Source organism: Hyperolius riggenbachi, chromosome 10 (assembly GCF_040937935.1).
Source record: "Hyperolius riggenbachi isolate aHypRig1 chromosome 10, aHypRig1.pri, whole genome shotgun sequence".
Classification (NCBI taxonomy): domain Eukaryota; kingdom Metazoa; phylum Chordata; class Amphibia; order Anura; family Hyperoliidae; genus Hyperolius; species Hyperolius riggenbachi.
In genome coordinates, this window is record NC_090655.1 from 274,658,538 (window position 1) to 274,685,186 (window position 26,649).

At 45.4% G+C, this 26,649-nt stretch overlaps 1 protein-coding gene across 1 annotated transcript; it reads left to right on the forward strand.

The window, feature by feature from the left end:
- The first annotated feature begins 641 nt into the window (after nt 1-641).
- LOC137535465 (zinc finger protein 182-like) lies at nt 642-22,487 on the forward strand. The gene is made up of 3 exons (XM_068257297.1): nt 642-695; nt 14,499-15,579; nt 19,233-22,487. Exons 2-3 carry the CDS (start codon nt 14,550-14,552, stop codon nt 20,612-20,614), a joined length of 2,412 nt encoding a protein of 803 aa, XP_068113398.1. The 5' UTR covers nt 642-695; nt 14,499-14,549; the 3' UTR covers nt 20,615-22,487.
- Nucleotides 22,488-26,649: the final 4,162 nt, after the last annotated feature.

Here is a 26,649-nt window from a genome sequence, read left to right on the forward strand (position 1 = left end):
GAGGTGCAGGAAGGGGATGGGGAACAGTTTGTTAATGATTACCACTATTCAAAGTATCTATAGAAGGAATTATTATGAGCACTGGACCAATAGTGAGCTAATACTGAAGTTGAGGGCGGGACCTTTGGGCCCCTCTGGCCCAGGGTCCCCGATGCGGTTGCAACCTCTGCACCCCCTATTGCTATGCCCCTGCATAAGAGTTTCCTGAAAGGCCGTGTACACCACATCAGGCAGGATATTGGAGGAGGAGACATTACCAGCAAACTACTCAAAGCTGAAGGGAAAGGGATCCATGGGGTACAAAGTAGGAGTCCATTGGGACATAATGAGGAATACAGCTTTGTGTGCTTCCTTCCCGGATAAGCAGAGATTGCCTAAGATGGTTTTGATGTGATCTGGTGTAAAATGTACATTTCGAGCATCATATTCTTAGCTTTATGTAACGTGTGCGTGCGTGCGTGCGTGCGTGCGTGTGTGTGTGTGTGTGTGTGTGTCATTTACGTTGCAACAATAATAATAACGAGAAGAATAATTTTAGATGGCAAGATGCAGGTGATGCCACAAATAGAGGCTGCAGTTAGTATACTCACCACTAGATGGAAGTATTACACAAAGGAACTGATGTAACACAGAAAGGAAATGATGTAACAGCGGGAGAAGTTGCAGGAAATAGAGAGAACAGACAGCTGGAAGAGGTGATTGTGTGATTTTTGCTATATATTGGGCAGTACAGAGGTCGGGGTGGACATACTTGTTATATATTGGGCAGAGCAGAGGTCGGGGTGGACATACTTGTTATATATTGGGCAGAGCAGAGGTCGGGGTGGACATACTTGTTATATATTGGGCAGAGCAGAGGTCGGGGTGGACATACTTGTTATATATTGGGCAGAGCAGAGGTCGGGGTAGTCACACTTGTTATATATTGGGCAGAGCAGAGGTCGGGGTGGACATACTTGTTATATATTGGACAGAGCAGAGGTCGGGGTGAACATACTTGTTATATATTTGGCAGAGCAGAGGTAGGGGTGGACATACTTGTTATATATTGGGCAGAGCAGAGGTCGGGGTGGACATACTTGTTATATATTGGGCAGAGCAGAGGTCAGGGTGGACATACTTGTTATATATTGGGTAGAGCAGAGGTCGGGGTGGACATACTTGTTATATATTGGGCAGAGCAGGGGTCGGGGTGGACATACTTGTTATAGCACAAGCTTCCAATCCCCGGCGTCTTTTTGCCACTTTCAACTCCCTGCTTACCCACCCCCCCACCCTCCGTTTCCTCCCTCTCTGCCACAGATTTAGCCACCCACTTCACCAACAAAATTGTCTCCATCCGCTAAGAAATATCCAATCTCCAATCTTCACCTCCCACCCCCTCCCAACCAGCTCCTCCTCCACCCTATTCTCCCCTCACATCCTTCACTCCTACTACCACCGAGGAAGTCAACCACCTACTGCAGACTTCCCATACCACTACTTCGCCCCTTGACCCCATCCCTTCTGATTTACTCCAGCCTCACTTCACGGAATTGGCCCCAGTCCTCACTACCCTGTTCAACCTCTCCCTATCCACAGGCACCTTCCCCTCAGACTTCAAGCAGGCCACTGTACTACCCCTGCTCAAGAAACCCTCCCTCGACCCCTCGCTACCCTCTAACTACCGTCCTATCTCCCTCCTCCCCTATGCCTCAAAACTCCTGGAACGGCTGGTTCACAAACGCCTGACCCAGTACCTCAATGCCAACTCACTCCTAGACCCACTGCAATCTGGATTTCGGCCTGCCCACTCAACCGAAACTGCTCTCACCAAAGTGGTCAATGACCTTGCCTTAGCTAAAGCTGAAGGTAAATACTCCATTCTCCTCCTCCTTGACCTTTCAGCAGCTTTTGACACAGTAGATCATCCCCTACTCCTCCAGTCCCTCCAGTCCTTGGGCATTCACGATCTCGCCCTGTCCTGGCTTTCATCCTACCTCTCCAACCGCTCCTTCACGACCGCCTTCAATGAGTCCTCGTCCACCCCCAACCACCTCTCGGTGGGAGTCCCCCAAGGTTCCGTCCTTGGCCCCCTACTGTTCACGCTATACACATCCTCCATCTGTATGCAGATGACACCCAGATCTACCTCCACACCCCTGACATATCCACCACTACCATGGACAAGGTCTCCTCCTGCCTATCAGCCATCTCCTCCTGGATGTCCGCTAGGTTCCTGAAACTAAATCTAGACAAAACGGAATTTATGATCTTCCCACCCCAGCCATCCACGAACCTCCCAGATGTGCATGTCACTGTTAACCACACTACCATTCGCCCTACCTCTCAAGCCCGTTGTCTGGGTGTCACCCTGGACTCCGCACTCTCCTTCACTTCCCACATCCAAAACCTCACAAAGTCCTGCAACTTCCACCTTCGTAACATCTGTAAGATTCGCCCTTTCCTGACCTCTGCCACCACCAAACTCCTCATCCATGCCCTCATAATTTCCCGCCTTGACTACTGCAATGCCCTGCTGTCTGGTCTCCCTATGACCCGAACAGCCCCACTGCAGTCCATCATGAATGCGGCAGCCAGAATTATCCACTGTTCCCATCTCTCCACCACGGCAGATCCCCTCCTAGAATCCCTCCACTGGCTTCCTATCCAGTCCAGAATCAAATTCAAGATACTGTGTCTGACCTACAAATCTGTCCACAAAACTTGTCCAACCTACATTTCCGATCTTACTCAGAGGTACACACCTAGCTGCTCACTCCGCTCTTCCAATGAACTTCGCCTAACCGCCCCCCGCATCATCCAGTCCCATGCACGCCTCCAGGACTTCTCAAGAGCTGCTCCAACACTATGGAACTCCCTACCTCCACCCATTAGGGCAGCCCCCTCCTTCAACATCTTCAAGAAAGCCCTCAAAACTCACCTTTTCACTCTGGCCTACTACCCCTCACAAGTGCTCTAAACCTACAGCTGAACTCTGGTCCCCTACCGTTCGTGTCCTTACTTCTCCCTCAAGATTGTAAGCCTTTGGGCAGGGTCCTCCTCCTTTTGTGTCCTACCTGATCATGCACCTCCATTACTGTGAACCCATGCTATGCATCTGAGTGAACCTAACTTGCCTAATCTACATGCTCAATCCAATGACTAAGCATTACCTGGCACTCATACTGTGCCGTGTGATCTGGTTTTCTATTATTCCTGTATTGTCATATTGCTATATGTCACCCCTAAATATTGTCTGTAACCTAAATTAATGTTCAGCGCTGCGTAATATGTTGGCGCTTTATAAATACAATAAATAAATAAATAATAATAAATAAATAAATATATTGGGCAGAGCAGAGGTCGGGGTGGACATACTTGTTATATATTGAGCAGAGCAGAGGTCGGGGAGGACATACTTGTTATATATTGGGCAGAGCAGAGGTCGGGGTGGACATACTTGTTATATATTGGGCAGAGCAGAGGTCGGAGTGGACATACTTGTTATATATTGGACAGAGCAGAGGTCGGGGTGGACATACTTGTTATATATTGGGCAGGGCAGAGGTCGGGGTGGACATACTTGTTATATATTGGGCAGAGCAGAGGTCGGGGTGGACATACTTGTTATATATTGGGCAGAGCAGAGGTCAGGGTGGACATACTTGTTATATATTAGGCAGAGCAGAGGTCGGGGTGGACATACTTGTTATATATTGGGTAGAGCAGAGGTTGGGGTGGACATACTTGTTATATATTGGGCATAGCAGAGGTCGGGGTGGACATACTTGTTATATATTGGGCAGAGCAGAGGTCGGGGTGGATATATTTGTTATGTATTGGGCAGAGCAGAGGTTGGGGTGGACATACTTGTTGTATATTGGGCAGAGCAGAGGTGTGAGTGGACATACTTGTTATATATTGGGCAGGGCAGAGGTTGGGGTGGACATACTTGTTATATATTGGGCAGGGCAGAGGTCGGGGTGGACATACTTGTTATATATTGGGCAGAGCAGAGGTCGGGGTGGACATACTTGTTATATATTGGGCAGAGCAGAGGTCGGGGTGGATATATTTGTTATGTATTGGGCAGAGCAGAGGTTGGGGTGGACATACTTGTTGTATATTGGGCAGAGCAGAGGTGTGAGTGGACATACTTGTTATATATTGGGCAGAGCAGAGGTCGGGGTGGTCATACTTGTTATATATTGGGCAGAGCAGAGGTCGGGGTGGACACACTTGTTATATATTGGGCAGAGCAGAGGTCGGGGTGGGCATACTTGTTATATATTGGGCAGAGCAGAGGTCAGGGTGGACATACTTGTTATATATCGGGCAGAGCAGAGGTCAGGGTGGACATACTTGTTATATATTGGGCAGAGCAGAGGTCGGGGTGGTCATACTTGTTATATATTGGGCAGAGCAGAGGTCGGGGTGGTCATACTTGTTATATATTGGGCAGAGTGGAGGTCGGGGTGGCCATACTTGTTATATATTGGGCAGAGCAGAGGTCGGGGTGGACATACTTGTTATATATTGGGCAGAGAAGAGGTCGGGGTGGTCATACTTGTTATATATTGGGCAGAGCAGAGGTCGGGGTGGTCATACTTGTTATATATTGGGCAGAGCAGAGGTCGGGGTGGACATACTTGTTATATATTGGGCAGAGCAGAGGTCGGGGTGGACATACTTGTTATATATTGGGCAGAGCAGAGGTCGGGGTGGTCATACTTGTTATATATTGGGCAGAGCAGAGGTCGGGGTGGACATGCTTGTTATATATTGGGCAGAGTGGAGGTCGGGGTGGCCATACTTGTTATATATTGGGCAGAGCAGAGGTCGGGGTGGACATACTTGTTATATATTGGGCAGAGCAGAGGTCGGGGTGGTCATACTTGTTATATATTGGGCAGAGCAGAGGTCGGGGTGGTCATACTTGTTATATATTGGGCAGAGCAGAGGTCGGGGCGGACATACTTGTTATATATTGGGCAGAGCAGAGGTCGGGGCGGACATACTTGTTATATATTGGGCAGAGCAGAGGTCGGGGTGGACATACTTGTTATATATTGGGCAGAGCAGAGGTCGGGGTGGACATACTTGTTATATATTGGGCAGAGCAGAGGTCGGGGTGGACATACTTGTTATATATTGGGCAGAGCAGAGGTCGGGGTGGACATACTTGTTATATATTGGGCAGAGCAGAGGTCGGGGTGGACACACTTGTTATATATTGAGCAGAGCAGAGGTCGGGGTGGGCATACTTGTTATATATTGGGCAGAACAGAGGTTGGGTGGACATACTTGTTATATATTGGGCAGAGCAGAGGTCGGGTGGACATACTTGTTATATATTGGGCAGAGCAGAGGTCGGGGTGGACATACTTGTTATATATTGGGCAGAGCAGAGGTCGGGGTGGCCATACTTGTTATATATTGGGCAGAGCAGAGGTTGGGTGGCCATACTTGTTATATATTGGGCAGAGCAGAGGTCGGGGTGGACATACTTGTTATATATTGGGCAGAGCAGAGGTCGGGGTGGACATACTTGTTATATATTGGGCAGAGCAGAGGTCGGGGTGGATATACTTGTTATATATTGGGCAGAGCAGAGGTTGGGGTGGATATACTTGTTATATATTGGGCGGAGCAGAGGTTGGGTGGCCATACTTGTCATATATTGGGCAGAGCAGAGGTCGGGGTGGCCATACTTGTTATATATTGGGCAGAGCAGAGGTCGGGTGGACATACTTGTTATATATTAGGCAGAGCAGAGGTCGGGTGGACATACTTGTTATATATTAGGCAGAGCAGAGGTCGGGGTGGACATACTTGTTATATATTGGGCAGAGCAGAGGTCGGGGTGGACATACTTGTTATATATTGGGCAGAGCAGAGGTCGGGTGGACATACTTGTTATATATTGGGCAGAGCAGAGGTCGGGTGGACATACTTGTTATATATTAGGCAGAGCAGAGGTCGGGGTGGACATACTTGTTATATATTGGGCAGAGCAGAGGTCGGGGTGGACATACTTGTTATATATTGGGCAGAGCAGAGGTCGGGGTGGACATACTTGTTATATATTGGGCAGAGCAGAGGTCGGGGTGGACATACTTGTTATATATTGGGCAGAACAGAGGTTGGGTGGACATACTTGTTATATATTGGGCAGAGCAGAGGTCGGGGTGGTCATACTTGTTATATATTGGGCAGAGCAGAGGTCGGGGTGGACATACTTGTTATATATTGGGCAGAGCAGAGGTCGGGTGGACATACTTGTTATATATTGGGCAGAGCAGAGGTCGGGGTGGACATACTTGTTATATATTGGGCAGAGCAGAGGTCGGGGTGGACATACTTGTTATATATTAGGCAGAGCAGAGGTCGGGGTGGACATACTTGTTATATATTGGGCAGAGCAGAGGTCGGGGTGGACATGCTTGTTATATATTGGGCAGGGCAGAGGTCGGGGTGGACATACTTGTTATATATCGGGCAGAGCAGAGGTCGGGGTGGACATACTTGTTATATATTGGGCAGAGCAGAGGTCGGGGTGGTCATACTTGTTATATATTGGGCAGAGCAGAGGTCGGGGTGGACATACTTGTTATATATTGGGTAGAGCAGAGGTCGGGGTGGACATACTTGTTATATATTGGGCAGAGCAGAGGTTGGGGTGGACATACTTGTTATATATTGGGCAGAGCAGAGGTCGGGTGGACATACTTGTTATATATTGGGCAGAGCAGAGGTCGGGTGGACATACTTGTTATATATTAGGCAGAGCAGAGGTCGGGGTGGACATACTTGTTATATATTGGGCAGAGCAGAGGTCGGGTGGACATACTTGTTATATATTGGGCAGAGCAGAGGTCGGGTGGACATACTTGTTATATATTAGGCAGAGCAGAGGTCGGGGTGGACATACTTGTTATATATTGGGCAGAGCAGAGGTCGGGGTGGACATACTTGTTATATATTGGGCAGAGCAGAGGTCGGGTGGACATACTTGTTATATATTGGGCAGAGCAGAGGTCGGGGTGGACATGCTTGTTATATATTGGGCAGGGCAGAGGTCGGGGTGGACATACTTGTTATATATTGGGCAGAGCAGAGGTTGGGGTGGACATACTTGTTATATATTGGGCAGAGCAGAGGTCGGGGTGGACATACTTGTTATATATTGGGCAGAGCAGAGGTCGGGTGGACATACTTGTTATATATTAGGCAGAGCAGAGGTCGGGGTGGACATACTTGTTATATATTGGGCAGAGCAGAGGTCGGGTGGACATACTTGTTATATATTGGGCAGAGCAGAGGTCGGGTGGACATACTTGTTATATATTAGGCAGAGCAGAGGTCGGGGTGGACATACTTGTTATATATTGGGCAGAGCAGAGGTCGGGGTGGACATACTTGTTATATATTGGGCAGAGCAGAGGTCGGGTGTACATACTTGTTATATATTGGGCAGAGCAGAGGTTGGGGTGGACATACTTGTTATATATTGGGCAGAACAGAGGTTGGGTGGACATACTTGTTATATATTGGGCAGAGCAGAGGTCGGGTGGACATACTTGTTATATATTGGGCAGAGCAGAGGTTGGGGTGGACATACTTGTTATATATTGGGCAGAACAGAGGTTGGGTGGACATACTTGTTATATATTGGGCAGAGCAGAGGTCGGGGTGGTCATACTTGTTATATATTGGGCAGAGCAGAGGTCGGGGTGGACATACTTGTTATATATTGGGCAGAGCAGAGGTCGGGTGGACATACTTGTTATATATTGGGCAGAGCAGAGGTCGGGGTGGACATACTTGTTATATATTGGGCAGAGCAGAGGTCGGGGTGGACATACTTGTTATATATTAGGCAGAGCAGAGGTCGGGGTGGACATACTTGTTATATATCGGGCAGAGCAGTGGTCGGGGTGGACATACTTGTTATATATTGGGCAGAGTAGAGGTCGGGGTGGACATGCTTGTTATATATTGGGCAGAGCAGAGGTTGGGATGGACACACTTGTTATATATTGGGCAGAGCAGAGGTCGGGGTGGGCATACTTGTTATATATTGGGCAGAGCAGAGGTCGGGGTGGACATACTTGTTATATATTGGGCAGAGCAGAGGTCGGGGTGGCCATACTTGTTATATATTGGGCAGAGCAGAGGTCAGGGTGGACATACTTGTTATATATTGGGCAGAGCAGAGGTCGGGTGGACATACTTGTTATATATTGGCCAGAGCAGAGGTCGGGGTGGACATACTTGTTATATATTGGGCAGAGCAGAGGTCGGGGTGGACATGCTTGTTATATATTGGGCAGAGTGGAGGTCGGGGTGGCCATACTTGTTATATATTGGGCAGAGCAGAGGTCGGGGTGGACATACTTGTTATATATTGGGCAGAGCAGAGGTCGGGGTGGTCATACTTGTTATATATTGGGCAGAGCAGAGGTCGGGGTGGTCATACTTGTTATATATTGGGCAGAGCAGAGGTCGGGGCGGACATACTTGTTATATATTGGGCAGAGCAGAGGTCGGGGCGGACATACTTGTTATATATTGGGCAGAGCAGAGGTCGGGGTGGACATACTTGTTATATATTGGGCAGAGCAGAGGTCGGGGTGGACATACTTGTTATATATTGGGCAGAGCAGAGGTCGGGGTGGACATACTTGTTATATATTGGGCAGAGCAGAGGTCGGGGTGGACATACTTGTTATATATTGGGCAGAGCAGAGGTCGGGGTGGACACACTTGTTATATATTGAGCAGAGCAGAGGTCGGGGTGGGCATACTTGTTATATATTGGGCAGAACAGAGGTTGGGTGGACATACTTGTTATATATTGGGCAGAGCAGAGGTCGGGTGGACATACTTGTTATATATTGGGCAGAGCAGAGGTCGGGGTGGACATACTTGTTATATATTGGGCAGAGCAGAGGTCGGGGTGGACATACTTGTTATATATTGGGCAGAGCAGAGGTCGGGGTGGCCATACTTGTTATATATTGGGCAGAGCAGAGGTTGGGTGGCCATACTTGTTATATATTGGGCAGAGCAGAGGTCGGGGTGGACATACTTGTTATATATTGGGCAGAGCAGAGGTCGGGGTGGACATACTTGTTATATATTGGGCAGAGCAGAGGTCGGGGTGGATATACTTGTTATATATTGGGCAGAGCAGAGGTTGGGGTGGATATACTTGTTATATATTGGGCGGAGCAGAGGTTGGGTGGCCATACTTGTCATATATTGGGCAGAGCAGAGGTCGGGGTGGCCATACTTGTTATATATTGGGCAGAGCAGAGGTCGGGTGGACATACTTGTTATATATTAGGCAGAGCAGAGGTCGGGTGGACATACTTGTTATATATTAGGCAGAGCAGAGGTCGGGGTGGACATACTTGTTATATATTGGGCAGAGCAGAGGTCGGGGTGGACATACTTGTTATATATTGGGCAGAGCAGAGGTCGGGTGGACATACTTGTTATATATTGGGCAGAGCAGAGGTCGGGTGGACATACTTGTTATATATTAGGCAGAGCAGAGGTCGGGGTGGACATACTTGTTATATATTGGGCAGAGCAGAGGTCGGGGTGGACATACTTGTTATATATTGGGCAGAGCAGAGGTCGGGGTGGACATACTTGTTATATATTGGGCAGAGCAGAGGTCGGGGTGGACATACTTGTTATATATTGGGCAGAACAGAGGTTGGGTGGACATACTTGTTATATATTGGGCAGAGCAGAGGTCGGGGTGGTCATACTTGTTATATATTGGGCAGAGCAGAGGTCGGGGTGGACATACTTGTTATATATTGGGCAGAGCAGAGGTCGGGTGGACATACTTGTTATATATTGGGCAGAGCAGAGGTCGGGGTGGACATACTTGTTATATATTGGGCAGAGCAGAGGTCGGGGTGGACATACTTGTTATATATTAGGCAGAGCAGAGGTCGGGGTGGACATACTTGTTATATATTGGGCAGAGCAGAGGTCGGGGTGGACATGCTTGTTATATATTGGGCAGGGCAGAGGTCGGGGTGGACATACTTGTTATATATCGGGCAGAGCAGAGGTCGGGGTGGACATACTTGTTATATATTGGGCAGAGCAGAGGTCGGGGTGGTCATACTTGTTATATATTGGGCAGAGCAGAGGTCGGGGTGGACATACTTGTTATATATTGGGTAGAGCAGAGGTCGGGGTGGACATACTTGTTATATATTGGGCAGAGCAGAGGTTGGGGTGGACATACTTGTTATATATTGGGCAGAGCAGAGGTCGGGGTGGACATACTTGTTATATATTGGGCAGAGCAGAGGTCGGGTGGACATACTTGTTATATATTAGGCAGAGCAGAGGTCGGGGTGGACATACTTGTTATATATTGGGCAGAGCAGAGGTCGGGTGGACATACTTGTTATATATTGGGCAGAGCAGAGGTCGGGTGGACATACTTGTTATATATTAGGCAGAGCAGAGGTCGGGGTGGACATACTTGTTATATATTGGGCAGAGCAGAGGTCGGGGTGGACATACTTGTTATATATTGGGCAGAGCAGAGGTCGGGTGGACATACTTGTTATATATTGGGCAGAGCAGAGGTCGGGGTGGACATGCTTGTTATATATTGGGCAGGGCAGAGGTCGGGGTGGACATACTTGTTATATATTGGGCAGAGCAGAGGTTGGGGTGGACATACTTGTTATATATTGGGCAGAGCAGAGGTCGGGGTGGACATACTTGTTATATATTGGGCAGAGCAGAGGTCGGGTGGACATACTTGTTATATATTAGGCAGAGCAGAGGTCGGGGTGGACATACTTGTTATATATTGGGCAGAGCAGAGGTCGGGTGGACATACTTGTTATATATTGGGCAGAGCAGAGGTCGGGTGGACATACTTGTTATATATTAGGCAGAGCAGAGGTCGGGGTGGACATACTTGTTATATATTGGGCAGAGCAGAGGTCGGGGTGGACATACTTGTTATATATTGGGCAGAGCAGAGGTCGGGTGTACATACTTGTTATATATTGGGCAGAGCAGAGGTTGGGGTGGACATACTTGTTATATATTGGGCAGAACAGAGGTTGGGTGGACATACTTGTTATATATTGGGCAGAGCAGAGGTCGGGTGGACATACTTGTTATATATTGGGCAGAGCAGAGGTTGGGGTGGACATACTTGTTATATATTGGGCAGAACAGAGGTTGGGTGGACATACTTGTTATATATTGGGCAGAGCAGAGGTCGGGGTGGTCATACTTGTTATATATTGGGCAGAGCAGAGGTCGGGGTGGACATACTTGTTATATATTGGGCAGAGCAGAGGTCGGGTGGACATACTTGTTATATATTGGGCAGAGCAGAGGTCGGGGTGGACATACTTGTTATATATTGGGCAGAGCAGAGGTCGGGGTGGACATACTTGTTATATATTAGGCAGAGCAGAGGTCGGGGTGGACATACTTGTTATATATCGGGCAGAGCAGTGGTCGGGGTGGACATACTTGTTATATATTGGGCAGAGTAGAGGTCGGGGTGGACATGCTTGTTATATATTGGGCAGAGCAGAGGTTGGGATGGACACACTTGTTATATATTGGGCAGAGCAGAGGTCGGGGTGGGCATACTTGTTATATATTGGGCAGAGCAGAGGTCGGGGTGGACATACTTGTTATATATTGGGCAGAGCAGAGGTTGGGGTGGCCATACTTGTTATATATTGGGCAGAGCAGAGGTCAGGGTGGACATACTTGTTATATATTGGGCAGAGCAGAGGTCGGGTGGACATACTTGTTATATATTGGCCAGAGCAGAGGTCGGGGTGGACATACTTGTTATATATTGGGTAGAGCAGAGGCCGGGGTGGACATACTTGTTATATATTGGGCAGAGCAGAGGTCGGGGTGGACATAATTGTTATATATTGGGCAGAGCAGAGGTCGGGGTGGACATACTTGTTATATATTGGGCAGAGCAGAGGTCGGGGTGGACACACTTGTTATATATTGGGCAGAGCAGAGGTCGGGGTGGACATACTTGTTATATATTGGGCAGATCAGAGGTCGGGGTGGACATACTTGTTATATATTGAATGGTCAAAATTACTAAATGCAAATCGCAAACTGCTGCGCTCACTCAGTATCCTGCTTTGGCTCTTGTATAACACCCCAGTGCAGTCCAGCAATAAGTATATCCAGCTGCAACTAGCCAGTAACTTAATATGTTATCAGTCACCAGTCCAGCACTGACAGCAAAAGCACACGTGAGTATTTCACACACAGAGCCAGCACCCACTGGATCTACATGTCAGAGTATCCATCCTCTTCCAGCAGGCTTCAATCCAGGCTACCACTAATAAATCAGAAGAAGCCAACCTGTATAGCAGAAAATCCAAGGTTTTAATGCAAATTACATGAATCTCACTCACAACTGACATTCTGGTGATGTGTGTGTAATAGTAACGATGATAGGTGGACTGCATGGGGTCTGGTTCCCGCTCAGATCACTTGCCAGCCAATAGCGTGTCTCACCTGTATCCTCACCTGTATACACCTGTATACATCACGTCAGCCAAGGCCACTCCCATATCCACTACGTCAGATGTTCTGCCAATAGCTCTGCCCTACACGTTTCATCCTCAGAAGATCAGACTCATCAGGGGGCTCTGGTGTTGGGTAAAAAATGCACAGACTCCTAATGAATTTAAACTGTAACTAAAATAGAAAATATGATAAAATGTTTTATTTCTCAGATAATAGTCATCATAAATAATGTGTATATATACAGTATATATACAGTAATAGCTGTGCTTAGTCCACAAAAATGAAATAAACCAATGAAAATTATTTATTTGTGCTGCTTCAATAAAGCAGTCCCCATATTTTTAAAGTCAGATGTACATATCTGATTGTGACTTTATATATGATGTGTACACAGGAATCTCTTAGATATACTAAATAACACCTCTGCTGTAAGAATAAAGCCTGATGTGTAGCTGTGTCACTAATAGAGATGGTCAATGAGATGGAAATAATTCTGCATTGATGCTGGTTTATGCAAATGTATGCACTCCCTTTGCTGATGAAATCAAATAATTTATTATGTTGTTAAAATTTGGTTTGGTGACTACAAATTAAAGGGTAACTGAGATGGATGAAAATGAAAGTTTTATACATACCTGGGGCTTCCTCCAGCCCCCTTCAGGCCATTCAGTCCCTCGCTGTCCTCCTCCGCCATCTGGATCTTCTGCTATGAGTCCCGGTAATTCAGCCAGTCAGAGCAGTCCGGCCGCATGCCACTTCCACAGCCAGGAGCGTTCTGCACCTGCGCAATAGTGCTGCGCAGGTGTAGTACGCTCCCGGCGGCGGAGTGTGTGCATGCGCACTACACCAGACTGGCTCAAGTACCTGGACTCATAGCAGAAGATCCAGGTGGCGGAGGAGGACAACGAGGAACTGATTATCCTGAAGGCGGCTGGAGGAAGCCCCAGGTATGTATAAAACCTTAATTTCATCTGTCTCAGGTTTATTTTGTTACACAGTAGTACTATACTCTACATATGCACTCCCCACAGAGCTGCAGGGAATCCACTGAGAATGTTGTACACATTGACCACAGAGGTGTTGTCTATCACCCATATACCTGGTTCAGATTGTGCATGAAGAATGTGTAATAGAGGAAGAATCCCCTCATTCCCCTGCAGAGTACCTGCACATCATTCTTACATGTACCCACAGTTACATTGCCTAGGGCCTGATAGATGTTCTTTGTTCCAGTCTGTACCTTCTACAAGTACTCTTACCGAGAACTAGTTTTAGTCTAAAGGGAATAAATATAGCAGTCTACATATCCTTCTCACTTCAGTTGTCTTGTAAAATTCCTAAGCATTGGCAGTTAAGAGACGAATTTCATGTTACATACTTTCAATCAACAAGATTGTAATATGCAAATTGGAGGAGTCGGAGTCGGTGGAATCCTAAACTGAGTCGGAGTCGGTGAATTTTTACACTGACTCCACAGCCCTGCTGGTGATGAGATTGTTAACCCATTAAGGTACTGGCAGTATTACAGTTTGTCGTTTACAGGGGGAAATACTTATTGCTGAGATGATCACAAAACATTCCTTGTTATACAAGAGTCACAGCAGGTTATTGGTTGAGTGGAGCAGTTTGCTATTTCAGTTAGAATTTATAGCCAATTAGCTACAGGCCTCTGCTCCTATCTCCCTCTGTCTCCACCTGTTCTCTCCTCACATCCTCATCCATCTACCGCTGCCGGCACTGCTGTAACCTCCCAGGAATGTGTGCATGGAGAGGAGGAGAGAAGCACCAGATGATGAGCAAGGCACACTGGAAGAGAGGACTGTGGTACTGAATGTGCAGGAGAGCACAGCTTATGGGATATTATCGCCCCTAGCAAATTATGTTCTTTTCTGTGTTCTGCTTATTAATGCTAATATCTTACAGCTATAATCTGTTATCTTTTTCAGAACTGAGATCTGAGCTCAAAGAGCAAGAATGTGAGGAGTGATCAGCAGTCTATGGAGGAGGGTGACATGATGAGGACAATTAAAGAGGAAGAAGAAAAGACATATGTGAGGGGTGATCAGAAGTCTATGGAGGAGGGTGACATGATGAGGACAATTAAAGAGGAAGAAGAAGAGACGTATGTGAGGAGTGATCAGCAGTCTATGGAGGAGGGTGATATTATGAGGACAAGTAAAGTAGAAGAAGAAGAGACTTATGTGAGGAATGATCAGCAGTCTGTGGAGGAGGGTGACATGAGGAGGACAAGTAAAGAGGAAGAAGAGACGTATGTGAGGAGTGATCAGCAGTCTATGGAGAAGAGTGACATGATGAGGACAATTAAAGAGAAAGAAGAAGAGACATATGTGAGGGGTGATCAGCAGTCTATGGAGGAGGGTGACATGATGAGGACAATTAAAGAGGAAGAAGAAGAGACATATGTGAGGGGTGATCAGCAGTCTATAGAGGAGGGTGACATGATGAGGACAATTAAAGAGGAAAAAGAAGAGACGTATGTGAGGAGTGATCAGCAGTCTGTGGAGGAGGATGTCATGAGGGTGACAATTAAAGAGGAAGTAGAAGAGACGTATGTGAGGAGTGATCAGCAGTCTATGGAGGAGGGTGATATTATGAGGACAAGTAAAGTGGAAGAAGAAGAGACTTATGTGAGGAGTGATCAGCAGTCTGTGGAGGAGGGTGACATGAGGAGGACAAGTAAAGAGGAAGAAGAGCCGTATGTGAGGAGTGATCAGCAGTCTATGGAGGAGGGTGACATGATGAAGATAAAGAAAGAGGAGGAAGAAGAGACTTATGTGAGGAGTGATCAGCAGTCTATGGAGGAGGGTGACATGATGAAGATAAAGAAAGAGGAAGAAGAAGAGACATATGTGAGGAGTGATCAGCAGTCTGTGGAGGAGGGGGACATGATGAGGACAAGTAAAGAGGAAGAAGAGACTTATGTGAGGAGTGATCAGCAGTCTTTGGAGGGGGGTGACATGATGAGGACAGCTATAGATGAGGATCTGCTTATAGAAGGCAGAACAGGTGAGTGTCACTGCTCACAGACTGGCCATATTAGGAGTTATGTTATGTATTCATGATAGATGTTTGATATCTAAAACTATCTTTTTTTATTGTGTTTGGTGACAGCTTACTAACAATAACAGTACAGACATTGTGAATGCTTTGGAGTGGCCAGTTCTGTTCTGTCATTTAGGATTACCGGCCTGTATTAGGCGGATAATGGTCACTGTACATTACTGTACACAGATTGGTCTCAGTAGGGGTGACTTAGTGTTACTGGCCTGTAATAAGCTGATAATGGTGACTGTACATTACTGTACACAGATTGGTCTCAGTAGGGGTGACTTAGTGTTACTGGCCTGTAATAAGCTGATAATGGTCACTGTACATTACTGTACACAGATTGGTCACAGTAGGGGTGACTTAGTGTTACTGGCCTATAATAAGATGATAATGGTCACTATACATTACTGTACGCAGATTGGTCACAGTAGGGGTGACTTAGTGTTACTGGCCTGTAATAAGCTGATAATGGTCACAGTACATTACTGTACACAGATTGGTCTCAGTAGGGGTGACTTAGTGTTACTGGCCTGTAATAAGCTGATAATGGTCACTGTACATTACTGTACACACATTGGTCACAGTAGGGGTGACTTAGTGTTACTGGCCTGTAATAAGCTGATAATGGTCACTGTACATTACTGTACACAGATTGGTCTCAGTAGGGGTGACTTAGTGTTACTGGCCTGTAATAAGCTGATAATGGTCACTGTACATTACTGTACACAGATTGGTCACAGTAGGGGTGACTTAGTGTTACTGGCCTATAATAAGATGATAATGGTCACTATACATTACTGTACGCAGATTAGTCACAGTAGGGGTGACTTAGTGTTACTGGCCTGTAATAAGCTGATAATGGTCACAGTACATTACTGTACACAGATTGGTCACAGTAGGGGTGACTTAGTCTTACCGGCCTGTAATAAGCTGATAATGGTCACTGTACATTACTATACACAGATTGGTCTCAGTAGGGGTGACTTAGTGTTACCAGCCTGTAATAAGCTGATAATGGTCACTGTACATTACTGTACACAGATTGGTCACAGTAGGGGGTGACTTAGTGTTACTGGCCTGTAATAGGCTGATAATGGTCATTGTACATTACTGTACACAGATTGGGCACAGTTGGAGTGACTTAGTGTTACTGTCCTGTAATAAGCTGATAATTGTCACTGTACATTACTGTACACAGATTGGTCACAGTAGGGGTGAATTAGTGGTACTGGCCTGTAATAAGCTGATAATGGTCACAGTACATTACTGTACACAGATTGGTCACAGTAGGGGTGACTTAGTGTTACTGGCATGTAATAAACTGATAATGGTCCCTGTACATTACTGTACACAGATTGGTCACAGTAGGGGTGACTTAGTGTTACTGGCCTGTAATAAGCTGATAATGGTCACTGCACATTACTGTACACAGATTGGTCACAGTAGGGGTGACTTAGTGTTACTGGCATGTAATAAACTGATAATGGTCCCTGTACATTACTGTACACAAATTGGTCACAGTAGGGTGACTTAGTGTTACCAGCCTGTAATAAGCTGATAATGGTCCCTGTACATTACTGTACACAGATTGGTCACAGAAGGGGTGACTTAGTGTTACCGGCCTGTAATAAGCTGATAATGGTCACTGTACATTACTGTACACAGATTGGTCACAGTAGGGGTGACTTAGTGTTATGTAGTGTGTGTACATAACTGCAGTGGTAGCAGGATATGATGAGGGGGGATCTGTCTGGGGTCTCCTTTCCCTGCAGAGTCACCATCATTAAGACTCCTGCAATATGATGTGTGAAAGTTTCTGGTTTCAGGGATCTCCCCACCGCCCACTGATCTCCTGTCCAGTGTGCAGCAGTGTGGTTCCTCATTGGACAGAAGGATGAGAGGAGAAATATGGCTGTATATAGAGGAGTATATATGTGTATTTATATCCAGCTACAGAAGTATTAGTGGTTTGGGATCTCCATGACATAAATGGATAATTCCTCCACCTCACAGCTCCTATTATTTTGTGTTGTGTAATGTCACAATGGCCTCAATTCACTAAGCTTTATCAAACACTTTACAGAACGTTTGATAATTTACCTCATGGGTAAAATCTAATTTTGAATTTACTAAGGTGTTATAGATTTATTGAACGTTTTATCGATAAAACATTTTGTTAAATATATAACACCTTAGTGAATTCAAAATGAGATTTTACCCATTAGGGTAAATTATCAAACGTTCAGTAAAGTGTTTGATAAAGCTGAGTGAATTGAGGCCAATGTCCTTATTTGCACAGTTGAGGCCAAGACAGAGAGATAAAGGTACATTACAAGGGGCATATGAGTGACACGAGGATACAGCGGTAATAAGAATGTGTAAGTGACACCACATTGCTCTACAAACATAACACAGATGTCTTGCTATAAGTACATATAGGTCTGGTGTCACAGGAGTAAAGCTAGCCATACATCTAGCAATGATGGGCAGATTGACCAAGAGACAAATCTCTCTCTTATTGAATCCGATGAGAGAGAGATCTGTCAGCTGCCCATACACCAGATTCCCGATCTGTTTCAGCATGAAATCTCTTGGGAATCGGCCTTGTGATGCCGCCTCCGATCACATCGCCACCCCAACGCTGTCCCTCTAATGATAATGTATGTCCTCCCGCCCCTCCGTTTCCCGGTACAATGTATACATTAGCTTTCTGCCAATTCCGCTAGTCCCCTCAGGCTCTGGGCGCACTCCAACTGCCACACACACGTGCCATGTGGTTGCCTAGTAACGCGGACGCTTGTGTGACATCTGACGACATACACACGCGCCCTGTGGTTGCCTAGTAACGTGGCCGCGTGTATGATGTCTGACGACATACACACGAGATATGTGGTTGCCTAGTAACGCGGCCGCTTGTGTGACATCTGATGACATACACACGCGCCCTGTGGTTGCCTAGTAATGTGGCTGCTTGTATGACGTCTGACGACATACACACGCGCCATGTGGTTGCCTAGTAACGTGGCCGCGTGTAGGACATCTGACGTCATACACACGGCCCTTACTAGGAAGCCACGAAGGGCGTGCGTGTATGGCGAGTGGAGTGCGCCTAGAGATGGTCGATTGGCCACCAAGTCGCCTGATATATGGCCACTTTCACATATTACTTCCATTGTCTCATCAAGCTCTACCATTTACTGCTTTTCCATGCATGGCCAGTGCTTTAGCTGTAGGAAGGGTCAATGAGATACCTCTGACTTGTATGCAAATATAATGCAAATTGTATGCAACTAATCCCATTTGTCAGAGAATGCAATGGATTGGCTGAATTCCAAGCTACATAAAATGTTCATGCAAGGCAAAGTTATTGTCATGTGATTGGCCTCATGTAATGAGCACAACCTTCTGCAGTTCTATGTCAGGCTGATAACTAGTGATGGTCAGTGACTTGCCAATAACTCTGAGATGGTGCAAATTGTATGCTAATTTCTAATCTGCTTAAACTTTGCACCAACTTGGAGTTATCAGCAGCTCACTGACCCTCCCTAATGATAATTGTTCCTCCCCTCAGAATTCTCTAACAGGAAGTGATGATGTTTCTCTATTTGCAGGGCGGAGTCTCGGCATCAGGAACCTCTCAGAGACTCGCCTCTCTGTATCCACAGACTGTACAACGGATGATGATTTCACTGGACAAGAGTCTCCTGCAGATATCCTGGTGATCCCAAATATTCTCCCAGACTCCCCTCACCTGTCTAACCCTGATCGGGGGCCTCATACCCAGCACAGCTCTCCCCCTGCTGGAGGGTCTTATTCCTGTTCCACGTGTGGGAAATGTTTTCTATGGAAATCAAAACTTGCCACACATGAGAGATCTCACAGCGGTGAGAAGCCCTATTCATGTGCTGAGTGTGGGAAATATTTTTGGGCAAAATCAGATCTTGTCATACATGAGAGATGTCACACTGGAGAGAAGCCCTTTTCATGTGCTGAGTGTGGGAAATGCTTTTCAATTAAAGGAAACCTTGTCACACATGAGAGATCCCACACTGGTGAAAAACCCTATTCTTGTGCTGAGTGTGGGAAATGTTTTGTACATAAATCACAACTTGTCACACATGAGAGATGTCACACCGGTGAGAAGCCCTATTCATGTGCTGAGTGTGGGAAATGTTTTGGGCATAAAACAAGTTTTGTCCTTCATGAGCGATCTCACACTGGTGAGAAGCCGTATTCATGTGTTGAGTGTGGGAAATGTTTTGTAAGGAAAGCACATCTTGTTGCACATGAGAGATCTCACACTGGTGAGAAGCCCTATTCATGTGCTGAGTGTGGGAAATGTTTTGGACGTAAATCACAACTTGCCTATCATGAGAAATCTCACACTGGTGAGAAGCCCTATTCATGTGCTGAGTGTGGGAAATGTTTTGGACATAAATCAAATCTTGTCTTACATGAGAGATCTCACATTGCTGAGAAGCCCTATTCTTGTGCTGATTGTGGGAAAGGTTTTGGGCGTAAATCACAGCTTGTCACACATGAAAGATCTCACACTGGTGAGAAGCCCTATTCATGTGCTGAGTGTGGGAAAGGTTTTGTCAGTAAATCTCTTCTTGTCGGGCATGAGAGAACTCACACTAATGAGAAGCCCTATATGTGTGCTGAGTGTGGGAAATGTTTTGGGAGTAAACCAATCCTTGTCAAACATGAGAAATCCCACACTGGTGAGAAGCCCTATTCATGTGCTAATTGTGGGAAATGTTTTCGGTTTAAATCGGACCTTGTCACACATGAGAGATCTCACACTGGTGAGAAGCCCTATTCATGTGCTGAGTGTGGGAAATGTTTTGTAAATAAATCAAATCTTGTCAGACATAAAAGATCTCACACTGTTGAGAAGTCTCATATGTGTACTAAGTGTGGGAAACATTTTGCAAAGAAAGCAAACCTTGTCAAACATGAGAAACTGCAAAAACACTGTAAAAAGCCCTAGTTTTGATGTTCTGACTGTGGGAAATGTCAGTGTAAGTCACATCTTATCAGACACTTGTGTTGAGTGTGGGAAATGTCTTGGCCAAAAATGTTTGATAGACTATGTCTATTATTTTATTTATTTAATTTTTTTTGCACAAGGAAGCATAATTACACAGTATCCAGAGGACTTTTTTAGGCTTCTTAGTGCATCGGTTTGTCAAGCGTTTAAAGAGGAACTCCAGTGAAAGTAATGTAATAAAAAAGTGCTTAGTTTTTACAATAATTATGTATAAATGATTTAGTCAGAGTTTGCCCGTTGCAAAAATCTTTTAAATCCCTGATTTACATTCTGACATTTATTACATGGTGCCATTTTTACTGTTGGCAGGTGATGTAGCTGCTGCATGCTTTCTTTTGGCAGTTGGAAACAGCTGTAAACAGCTATTTCCCACAATGCAACATGGTTTACAGACAGGAAACTGCCAGGAGTACCACGGTCCTTAGAGTTTCTTGTGGGAGGGGTTTCACCACAATATCAGCCATACAGCGCCCCCTGATGGTCTGTTTGTAAAAAGGAATAGATTTCTCATGTCAACGGGGGTATCAGCTACTGATTGGGATAAAGTTCAATTCTTGGTCGGAGTTTCTCTTTATGTCCTTGAACTGAGGTGACATGGTGAGATAAATATGTGCACATATAGGCCTCTTCATAAAGCATTCCCAAATGCGGTAATGCAGAAAACAGCTGACTTTGCCGAGCACTTAGCAAAATGTCCATTCATAAACCCTGTTACCGCATGAAAAGCTGACATTCCCGAGCAGTGAGGTAAATTACCGCCTTATGCGGTGATTATCTCAACACATGTCATTAAATGTCAATTCATAAAGATTAGAGCAGGCGGTATTGGGACGGAGAATACCGCTTGCTTTGAAGAGGTGATAAGAGAGCGGATAACAGCAAAGCTAATGGGGACAGATCTCCAGGCAGCAGCAGTGAGAGCAGTACAAAAAAAGCTTTCCTAAATACCCAGGCTGTGTTTTTTAGCCTCTTGGGTACCTGTTTTCAGATATATTTCACTCTCACATCAGAAAGCCTGCATGTGTAACATTTCTTGAGGTTCTTCTAAGCTGTGGCAATGAAATAGATTGTTTAAAAAGACTAATAGACAGATTCAGCGCAGATTCAGGGCAAGCAGAGGCAGTTTTAAAAAAAAATGCACATCTAAAGGGAAGTTGGAGATGCCTCTTTTATTGTAACGCTGTCTCTGCACAGAGGAAATGTAACAACTCAGGCAGCACCGCCAGCTTAGTTCGGTAAATCCCCGAACTTCGATCGCAAGTGTAAACATTTTTATGAATTGGCACACTGAAGTCTCAAATACCGAATGCGGTATTTTCCCTCCAAGATTTTTTTTACCGCAAAGCCTTTTATGAATAGAGCCCATAGTATTGATCTTAGAACTTGCCTGTATTCGCTTCTTATATTTTCCATTGAAAGGCGTAATATCAATGCAAATAGATATTACAGGCAGGTTCTGCAGCCGCATGCAGCCAGGGCTTTCCTGAAGAGTAAATAGAAGCCAAAATACACAAGATCTGAACAAATTCTATAAAGAAGGTGCTGGAAAGTGAATTATTTGTTTTTGTTGGGAGCTGAATGAACCAGATTTTATGTCACGCTGATATGGCTGCTTTGTATAAATCTGAGCCAGAATTAACCCTCTTACATATCAATCAAGAATGAGAGACTCCAGGAAAGTTCTATATACCAATGTTATTTACCTACTGTAAGCTTCAGATGTGGGAATATTAGAAGCTCCCATTTGTCCAGAATGAAACGAGGAAAGGGGATTTCTGTCTCCGTATTATTGTTTTACTGTCATAAAAAATTATGTGAACCTCTCAATTGTTTTTTGTTGTTTGTTTGTTTGTTTTTTTGTGTATCATTGGCTGAGCTTTTAAAGGGAATCTGAAGTGAAAATAAGGTTATGATATAATGATTTGTTTGTGTAGTACAGCTAAGAAATAAAACTTTAGCAGCAGAGATACAAGTCTAATATTGTTTCCAGTACAGGAAGACTGAAGTACAGGATCCTAAGCTGAGAGGGATACGGATGTTTCCTTTTAAACAATACCAGATGCCTGGCAGTTCTGCTGATCTCTTTGGCTGTAGTGTTGGCTGAATCACACACCTGAAATAAGCATGCAGCTAATCCAGCCTGACTTCAGTCAGAGCACCTGATCTGCATGCTTGTTGAGGGGCTGCGGCTGAAAGTATTAGAGACACAGGATCACCAGGAGAGTCAGGCAACTGGTACTATTTTAACCTCCTTGCCGGTCTAAAAAATCCGGCAAGGAGGCAGCGCCGCACATTTTTTTAATTTTTTTTTATTTTAAATCATGTAGCGAGCCAAGGGCTCGCTACATGATAGCCGCTAAGCGGCGGCATCCCCCCACCCACTCCGATCGCCTTCGGCGATCAGAGTATGCAGGGAATCCCGTTGAGAACGGGATTTCCTGCAGGGCTTCCCCGGTCGCCATGGCGACGGGGCGGGATGACGTCACCGACGTCATGGACGTCGGGACGTCATAGGGAATCCCGATCCGCCCCTCAACGCTGCCTGGCACTGATTGGCCAGGCAGCGCAGGGCTCTGGGGCGGGGGGGAGCGACTCGGCGCGGCGGATTGCGGCGGATCGGCGGCGAGCGGCGGCGATCGGAAGTTACAAGCAGCTAGCAAAGTGCTAGCTGCTTGTAACAAAAAAAAAATTATGCAAATCGGCCCAGCGGGGCCTGAGATATCCTCCTGCGCAGGTTACCCCGAGCTGAGCTCGGGATAACCGGCAAGGAGGTTAAAAGGAAAAATCCATACCTTTCTCAGTTTAGGTTCCCATTAAGAAACTTCAGTTGTTATCTATTCAAAAGAGCTTCACTGATCTCTCTGACTTTCAAAGTCGCAGAGAGCTCTGTCTTCTGAAGCTTATTATCTCAAGTGTCTGTCACCGTATTTTGTTTTTTTTTCTGCAGAGGAAAGTTCGAAAGGTGATTAGCCTGCTCTGTAAAAATCATTTGGAATGCTGAGTGTAGTGTGTAAACGGCAAATATTAGAGAATGATGCAGTGTTATTAAATAATACTATATAACTGAAAATAAAAATGAGGCTATTTTTTGTGCTACTAATGTTCTAGTAATTATCCGTACTACACATACAATTTATTATATCATTATTATTATTTTCGCTTCAGTGTCACTTTAAGATGGGTTGAAACTGTGAAAGAAATGCAATGAAAATATCTCTTATGCTCTGAAAACAAACCATTCCCTCTCTCCCCATGATTTCAGAAACTGAGGAGTCGGAGTTGGAGTCGGAAGATTTTTGTACCGACTCCACAGCCCTGAAGAGGAGGAATATATTCTAGATTAAAAGAACCCCCAGCATGCAACTGTTTGGCACTGACTACTAAAGGTCCAGTGCTCCTTAAGTATGTGAGAACTCCAAATCATAACAACAGAAAAAGTTGTGAATGCAGGATTAGCATCTTTATCACTTAATACACTCAGACCTGTTGCTTTTGAAATTTGATTTTTATGGTGACGATACCGCTTTCAGAGGAACAGAGGTCCCAGTCATGACAGGTGAGTCTGGGCTTTCATCAGTCCCCACTGTGCCGACTCTAATAGCGGGCACCGATTACTGCTGATTTAGGGTGGTGGAGCACAAAAGCTGCCTAATACTGCTGCAAAGGTAAAACTTAGAAATATTTGAATATTGTACAAAAGTCCATTTATTTCAGAAATTCAACTTAAGGTGAAACTAATATATGCAATAGATTCATTACATGCAAAGCGAGATATTTCAAGCCTTTATTTGTTATAATTATGAGGATTATGGCTTACAGCTTAAGAGAACCTCAAAATCAAAATCTCAGACCATTAGAAAATTGTGGAAATGTTCAACATTCTCGGCTCAAAGTGTCCGACTCTAATCAGCTAATTCATCCAAAACACCTGCAAAGGGTTCCTATTTCATATACTAGTTTCACTTTTAAAGTTGAATTACTGAATATCCTAATTTTTCGAGTTTCACCTGTAAAGGGGGTTGAGAGGGGACACAAAATCTGCCCGACACTGCTATCAATGAAAGGGGGGAGGGGCTATTACTGCTTTCTGGGGCGGCAAATTACATCCTGTTTCACAACTGATTGGTACCACTTTTGAAAATGTGAGCACCCCCCTCTCTGCATGGCCCTGGCCTCAAATGTCACCATGCACTTTAGTTATCTACTTTTATTATGCTATAATTGTGATTGGTCATTTTTCATGGAGTGTGACCCAGTCATCACAGACAGCATACATTGTATTGCAGTGTCACTTGTTCCCCCACCTTCTTCTTCTATATAGGGATAGCCTTTTTTTGCTCTTTGTTCACCCCAAGCAAGGGCGTTGCTGGCCCCAAAGATCAGTGGCACGTGCCCTGGATCTATTCTGGGGTGACCTGGATGTCCCCCAGGCAGAGTCAGCTGTGGTGCCTTAATGGCAGGCATGCTGGGAGCTGTGGTGCATCAATTGGGGTATGCTGGGTGCTGTGGTGCCTCTATGTGGGCATACTGGGTGCTGTGGTGCCATGCTGAGTGCTGTGGTGACTCTATGTGGGCATACTGGGTGCTGTGGTGCCATGCTGAGTGCTGTGATGCCATGCTGGGTGCTGTGATGCCATGCTGGGTGCTGTGGTGCCTCTATGTGGGCATGCTGGGTGCTGTGGTGCCATGCTGGGTGCTGTGATGCCTTTAGGGGGCATGCAGGGAGCCTTGGTTCTCCTATGGTTGCAGCTGGGACTTGTGGTGCCTTAATAGGAGGCCCGTGGCAGCATGGGAGGAATCAGGGCCGGATTTCTGCAAAGGCCACAAAGGTCATGGCCTAGGGCGGAAAAAAAATCAGAAGGATAAAAGGGCCACAGGACCTGAGAGAGATAAGAGGCTGCATGTCAAAATAAATCATTTCTCCTGCTCCAAAGCGCCCAGGCTTTGCTGCACACACATAGTCAGAATTCCAGAGCTCCGTGTATTTTCCTTACTTCGTGTATTTTCCTTACTTCGTGGTGTGCGATGAGACAGTGCTATCTACTGAACATACACGCTTCAGTTTATTGCCAGGGGTGAGAGAAACATGGATCACAATGTAGACAATTTCTGATCCAATAAAAGTAAACATTTTAACAGAATTATTTCCACTTTACAACTCAAGCTGGGCTAAACAATGTATTGCTGGTCAGACTCTGTTAATGACTTGAGCCATTCCTTCTCCTCTCTCCCCCTGGATTGTAAATCTTAAACAGATAAGGGTTTTTTTTCCTTAGAGAGATTTATGGCAGCCCCTTCTAAGCTAAATCTTAACCCCTTGCTGGCTCATCTTAAAGGCAGCAGTAGTCTAGTATGAGATAGACAACTTCTCTATAATTATAATTACAAATGTACTGTTGTATACTTTTGTATTTGTTACATTCTGTTTTGTATACCAAAAGTAATAACATACACTAAAAATTAAAAAAATATATATATTTGTACCGTGTTGGCAAACAGTAAAAAAACACCTATGAAAGAATCAGTACAATAAATACTATAAAATAAATGCAACAGATCTGTGATTACAGAAGAGCAGAGAGGGAGATAAATGCCGCTCTGCTACTTCATGCCTGGTACACACCATGCAATTTGCCATCAGATAGATGGGTTCAAATTGATTATTTCTGACAGGTCTAATCTGATTTCTGATCATTTTTCTAATCGACTTTGTATAAGTGATCGGAAAATCAATTCAACCCATCTATCTGGTGCGTACCAGGCATTAGGGACTCACTGCTCTAACAGGAAAATCAATCATTCATCATTTTTCAGAGAGAAAACATTCATAGGTATCCTGCAAACAAGTGATCGTTAAGGCTCATACACATATCAGACTATAGTCTTTGGAAAAAGAAAGATCACAGTCCAATCTTACCACCCTTCATGTAGTATGAGAGCCATACCTTCACAGTCTTTTCTATGGAGCTGAACTC